The 5,991-nt window shown below is 38.6% G+C and overlaps 1 protein-coding gene across 1 annotated transcript; it reads right to left on the bottom strand.

The window, feature by feature from the left end:
• Positions 1-4,844: 4,844 nt before the first annotated feature.
• Positions 4,845-5,573, bottom strand: LOC116464291 (small ribosomal subunit protein eS1-like). Its single transcript, XM_032754220.2, has one exon. It carries the CDS (start codon positions 5,571-5,573, stop codon positions 4,845-4,847), a length of 729 nt encoding a protein of 242 aa, XP_032610111.1.
• Between the last annotated feature and the right edge of the window lie 418 nt (positions 5,574-5,991).

Here is a 5,991-nt window from a genome sequence, read left to right on the forward strand (position 1 = left end):
AGGAGGTGCTCAATAACCTTCACTTGAATGAAAGAGCAAATAAGCGGTAGCTGGCTGGAAAGATGAATGTATAAATATGCTTCAAGGGATTTTAACTTATCAGGATTAAATAACTTCAAAAACTTGCCAAATCATTGCAAGTTTACACTGCTGTGCTATTTTGTTCTTCTGGATAGCTTTTCTTCTTCACTGTAACAACAACAAAGACTGAAAAAGAGTTTAAATGATGCCCTCTATAGAGTATAGTGGATACATTAAAAGATAATAAAAGTAATAAATTGTATTTTCTTTCAAAAATTGCCTCAGTATAGTGGGACTGGGCTGTCCAATACTTTAAGAGAATAAGAAAGAGAGTCAGAATAAGAGATAGGAAAATACCTTGCTATTTTTTGTGTGAGAGTTCTAAATTTGAGGTTATAATTTAAATATAGTGAAATACACATATCTTAAGTCTATAGTTTGACTGGTTTGGGTAAGTGACTATACCTATATAACCCACACCCCTACCAGAAGATAGAACATTTCTATCAACCTGTAGAATTCCCACTTGCTTCTTCTCAGTCAACGTTGCCCTCCCTCCACAACCAGAAGCAACTACTGATCTGATATTTGTTACCACAGATTAGTTTTAACTAATCTCTAACTTTATATCAATGGAATCATATAGTATAAAGTATTTTGTGTCTGGCTTCTTTCATGTCCTTTAATGCTTCTGAGATTTGTCCTTGCCATTACATGTATCAGCAATTTGTTCTTTTCTATTGCTGAGCAGTGTTCTATGTATGGATATACCAGATTGCTTGTCTAGGCTCTTGCTGATGGACACCTGGATGTGATGTTGTGATACAATAAGAAATGTGTATTTTATCCTTGCCCCTGGTTCCTCGCAGAGAGTTCCCACAACTCTTGTAATTTCCTGAGTAAGAGGGATGCTAGGTGCATCTTTTGTTCTAATATTTGGTCTGTGGCCCCAGTTTCTAACAGAGTTGCTAATCCCTTGGAACTTCCTGGGTATTGATAAGAGTGTCTTTTGTTCTAATGAGGTGACTCTTGGTGGGCTCCTGGATGGGGACTGGTCACCAGAAAGACCAAGCCATAATTAGAAGCCTGGAACTTTCAGCCACACTATCCCATCCTCCAGGAAAAGGAGGGGGCTGAAGAATGAGTTAATAAATGCTCAGCCTATGTGATGAAGCCTCCATAAGAATCCCTAAACTACAGGGTTTGGAAAGCATCTGGGATGCTGAAGACACGGAGATGATAGGAGGGTCCCAGAGAGGGCATGGAAGGTCCATGCCGCTTCCCACATATCTTACCCAGAGTACTTCTTTGGCTGTTCACCTGTATCCCTTAAAACATCCTTTATAATAAACTGATAATATAAGTGTTTCCCTGAGTTCTATGAGCTGCTCTAGCACATTACTGAACCTGAGAAGGGGGTTGTGGTAACCTCCCACTTGTGGCCAAACTGGTCAGAAGTTGTGGTGACCTGGGAATCTACTGCTTGCAATTGGTATATGACATAGGGCACAGTCTTGTGAGACTGAGCTCTTAATCCATGAGAGATCTGCAGGAGCTCTAGTTAGTGTCAGAAGTGAATTGAATATAGGCTATCTGGCTAGCGTCAGAGAACTGGTCAGTGTGGGAAAAATCCACACATCTGATCACTATACTCTCTGCGTTGAGAGTATAGTAGGAGAAAATTGTTTTTTTCCTACCATACACCGGGCTTTTACAGTTTTTGGCTATTCTCAATCAAGTGGCCATGAACATTCTCACATATGACTTTTGTAGGTATATATTTTCATTTCTCTGGGATAAATACATAGAAGTGGAATTGCTGCCAAACATTTTCCAGAGTAGTTGTACTATTTTATACCCCCATCAGCAATCACTGACAGTTCCACATTCTCCCCAACATTTGGTGTGATCAATCTTGTTAATTTTAGCCATTCTAGTGGGTGGGCTGTGGTATCTCACTTTGCATTTCCCTGATGACTAACGATCATGAGCACTTTTTCATGTGCTTTTTGACCAGTGATATTCCTTATTTTATGAAATGTCTGTCCAAATCTTTTACCCATTTAAAAATGTTGATTGCCTTCTAATTATTCCATAATTGAATAATTCTTTATATATTCTGGACACAAGCCCTTTGTCAAATATAGTTGTAACAAAGGCTTGTCTACTTGATGTTATCTTCTGATGAGCAGGTGTTTTTATTTTTGATGAAGTCCAATTTATCAGCTTTTTAATGGTAGTGCTCTCTGTGTCCTAAGATAAATTTGAACGATATTTTTATGTTGTCCTTTAGAAATTGTAATGTTTTAGCTTTTAAGTCTAGGTCCTGATTCATCTCAAGTTAATTTCTGTCAGTGGTGTATGGTAGGAATCAAAGTTCTTTTTTATTCTGCATGTGGAAAAACACCTTTCCCAACACCATTATGTTGAAGACACTTTCTTTTTCCCATTAAATCACTTCGGCATCCTCATCAAATTTGACCACATATGTGTAGCTCTATTTTTGGAACTGGATCTGACTGGATCAGATCCAATTGGATCCCATTGGTCTATATGTCTATCCTTTTGCCAATAACACATTGTCTTGATTACAAAAGCTTTAGAGTAACTTCCAAAGATAAGTAAGTCCTACTTTGTTCATTTTCAAGATTATTTTGGCTACTCTACATCCTTGCATTTCCATATAAATTTTAGAATCGGCTTGCCGATTTCTTTTAAAAAGAGAATGCTGAAATTTTTAACAATCAGTAGTTTATGTCTTCACAACTGCTATCTGTCCACAAGTAACCAATAACCAGGAAAACAAATAGCATTTCAACGAAAAGGAAACATTCAAGAAAGAAGAAAAACTTTCATCATTAAGTTCACTGGTGAAAACAATGACATTAAAATTTCCAGCAAACATTGTATAAACAACTGCTGTTTGTTTCTTTAGTCACAAACATGAACTATAATCTTTTTTGTGAAAACTTTTTGGTAGGAATTGAATTTAATTAGATACAAGATTTCAGTATGTTCATCACAAAATAGGGAAAGAACATTTTGGTAAGCTATTCTGTTAAAATAATGGAAAGCTAATCTCTCTAAAAGAGAAAAGCTAAAAGTATTAACTTCCTTCTTCTTTCCAATTCATTTACTGCCTTTGTATACATATGTCTAAAATTGAGACCCTTCCAACCCTACTGGAAGCAAGAAAAAAATAAACGAAACTTGGATCTTACTAAGCTTTCAAACTATCCATGTATTTATCAAACAAATTGTCATCTCTGGTTTTCAAATTTACAAATTCAAGAAATATTGTACAGAGACTGTATTTCCTTGGAGATATTTTTTAGCAAATACTTTCTAGGTCTTCATATCCATGACTCAAAGGAAAACCTCTAAGCATTCGACATGAAAAGAGGTAGGAAGGCCGGGCACGGTGGCTCACGCCTATAATCCCAGTACTTTGGGAGGCCAAGGCAGGTGGATCACCTGAGGTCAGGAGTTCGAGACTAGCCTGGCCAACATGGTGAAACCCCACCTCTACTAATAATACAAAAATTAGCTGGGTATGGTGGTGCATGCCTGTAATCCCAGCTACTCAGGAGGCTGAGGCAGGAGAATCACTTGAACCCGGGAGGCAGAGGTTGCAGTGAGCCAAGATTGCACCATTGCACTCCAGCCTGGGCGACAAGAGCGAAACTCCATCTCAAAAAAAAAAAAAAAAGAGGTAGGAAGAAGTAAATAGAAAACATACGTTTCTGTCTAGGCTCTTCCCTCCCACTCCATTCATTTACTGTGGGGAAAGGCCAGAAAGTCAAGACAGGTCTGAAAGTGGGTAAGTGGCAGTTTGCAACCTTCCAGATTGGTCCAGACATCCCAGCTGTGGCACTGGCAATACACCAATATGCATTTCTACCAAAGACAGCAGTAAGTTACTTTCAGAGGCATTACGTTAAATGATTGAACTCAAGAAAAACTGTAAAGCAGGCACACCTTTATCCAGTTCCAACCCTGTTCTCAGAGCCTCTTTCACAACTTTGTCTTCTATCCCAGGCCCACCCAGGGTTTAGTGACCTTATTATATCTTTTAAAGTATTTATGCCCAAATCTATTCAGACACTATGGTGTAAATGTCTCTTTGCTGAGATGAACAGTGCATGGTCTTCCTTAGAATAAAGTCTTTCCTACAAGGAAAAAAAACAAGACTAAATATTACTCCTATTTTCTTTTCTTTCTTTTTTTTTTTTTTTTTTTGCTTTTTTTGAGACAGATGTCTCACTTTGTTACCCAAGCTGGAGTGCAGTGGTGTGATCTTGGTTCACTGCAACCTCCACCTCCCAGGTTCAAGCCATTCTCCTGCCTCAGCCTCCTGAGTAGCTGGTATTACAAGTGCCCTGCACCACGCCCAGCTAATTTTTGTATTTTTAGTAGAGACCATGTTGCATGTTGGCCAGGCCAGTGTTGAACTCTTAACCTCAGGTGATCCACCCACCTCAGCCTCCCAAAGTGCTGAGGTTACAGGCGTGAGCCACCACGCCTGGCCTACTACTCCTGTTTTCAAAGCAACAAAAACTTCATTATGCAAGGTCAACTTGAACAATAAAGTGAGAATGGTTAAAAAGTATCCTTTAGAGAGAGATCTGTGTTCAAAAAGGAACATCTTCTTGACTTAAATGAGGCAAAAGAGCCATGTATACGTGCACAAAAATCAGCATAAGGATATGGCATTTAAAATTTTTTATTTATTTATTTTTTTCACAAATAACACTTTTTATTTGCCACTATTTGAAGTCTGAACTTTAAACAGATTCTTGGACTGGTGGTTCATATCCATCAGCTCATTCAGCTTTAGCACCTGTCTCATCCCCAGTGGCTTTTCCAGAACTACTGCCTTCACCATGAAGCTCCATAAGCTTTCCCAATTCAAACTTGGGCTTCTTCAGCATTTTTACTTTTCTAAAGAAGACATCATGGAGAGGATAAATAGGTTGGCAAGCCTTTTCTATGTCTTTTCCAATGCTGTCTGGAATCAATTTATTGACCACATCTTTCAAGTCATTTGTCTGCACCTCTTGGGTCATGATTTCCATCATCTTCTTCCGGATTTGGTGGACCTGTTGGTGCTGAGCGTAAGAGGTCTTCTGTATCTGATTGTTACGTTTTTTAGTAAAACCAACACAGAACAGACGAAGCAAGTAACCATCAGTAGTCTTGACATCAACATGAGCTGCAATCATTGTCTGCCATTTTTTGACCATGGAACACATTTTGTCTTGGGTAAGATCTATGCCATGGAAGTTAGTCAGGCAGTTTTTACCCTGAACATCTTCAGTAATCAGCTTGAATTTTCTAAATGCAACTTCATCATTCTGCAAATCAGCAAGACTCACTTCAAACACACGACCCTTGAGACCATCAGATGCAATTTTGGTTCCTTGGGTCCTGGTGACGAGCGTCTTTCCAATAATTCTTATATTGAACATAGCAGGTGCTTTCACATCATACCAATCTTTCTTAGAAAATGGATCAACCACTTTCTTCTTGGCTCCCTTTTTGCCGCCTTTCATAAGGCACTTGTTCTTGCCAACCACTATGATGCTAGTCAGAGAGCCAAAAGGCAAATTTTTTTAATTTTTAAATTTATTACACATGCAGGTTTGTTACACAGTTATATTGTGTGAAGCTGTTAGGGCTTTTAATGATCCCATCACCCAAGTAGTGAACAAAGTACCCAATAGGTAGTTTTTCAACCCTTCTTCTTTTCCCTCTCTCCTGGCTCTAGGTCCTGTCTATTATTTCCATCTTTATGTCTATGCGTACCCAATGTTTAGCTCCTATTTATAAGTGAGAACATGCAGTATTTGATTTTCTGTTCCTGTGTTAATTCACTTAGGTTAATGACCTCCAGCTGCATCCATGCTGCTGCAAAGGACATGATTTTGTTCTTTTTATGGCTGTGTAGTATTCCTTTTTGTGTATGTACCA

The sequence above is a fragment of the Hylobates moloch genome, unplaced genomic scaffold (genome assembly GCF_009828535.3).
Source record: "Hylobates moloch isolate HMO894 unplaced genomic scaffold, HMol_V3 SCAFFOLD_374, whole genome shotgun sequence".
Lineage (NCBI taxonomy): Eukaryota > Metazoa > Chordata > Mammalia > Primates > Hylobatidae > Hylobates > Hylobates moloch.

What these genes read in the sequence shown, in the direction of transcription:
- LOC116464291 (XM_032754220.2), bottom strand. Translation starts at nt 5,573, where the DNA reads ATGAAAGGCGGCAAAAAGGGAGCCAAGAAGAAAGTGGTTGATCCATTT.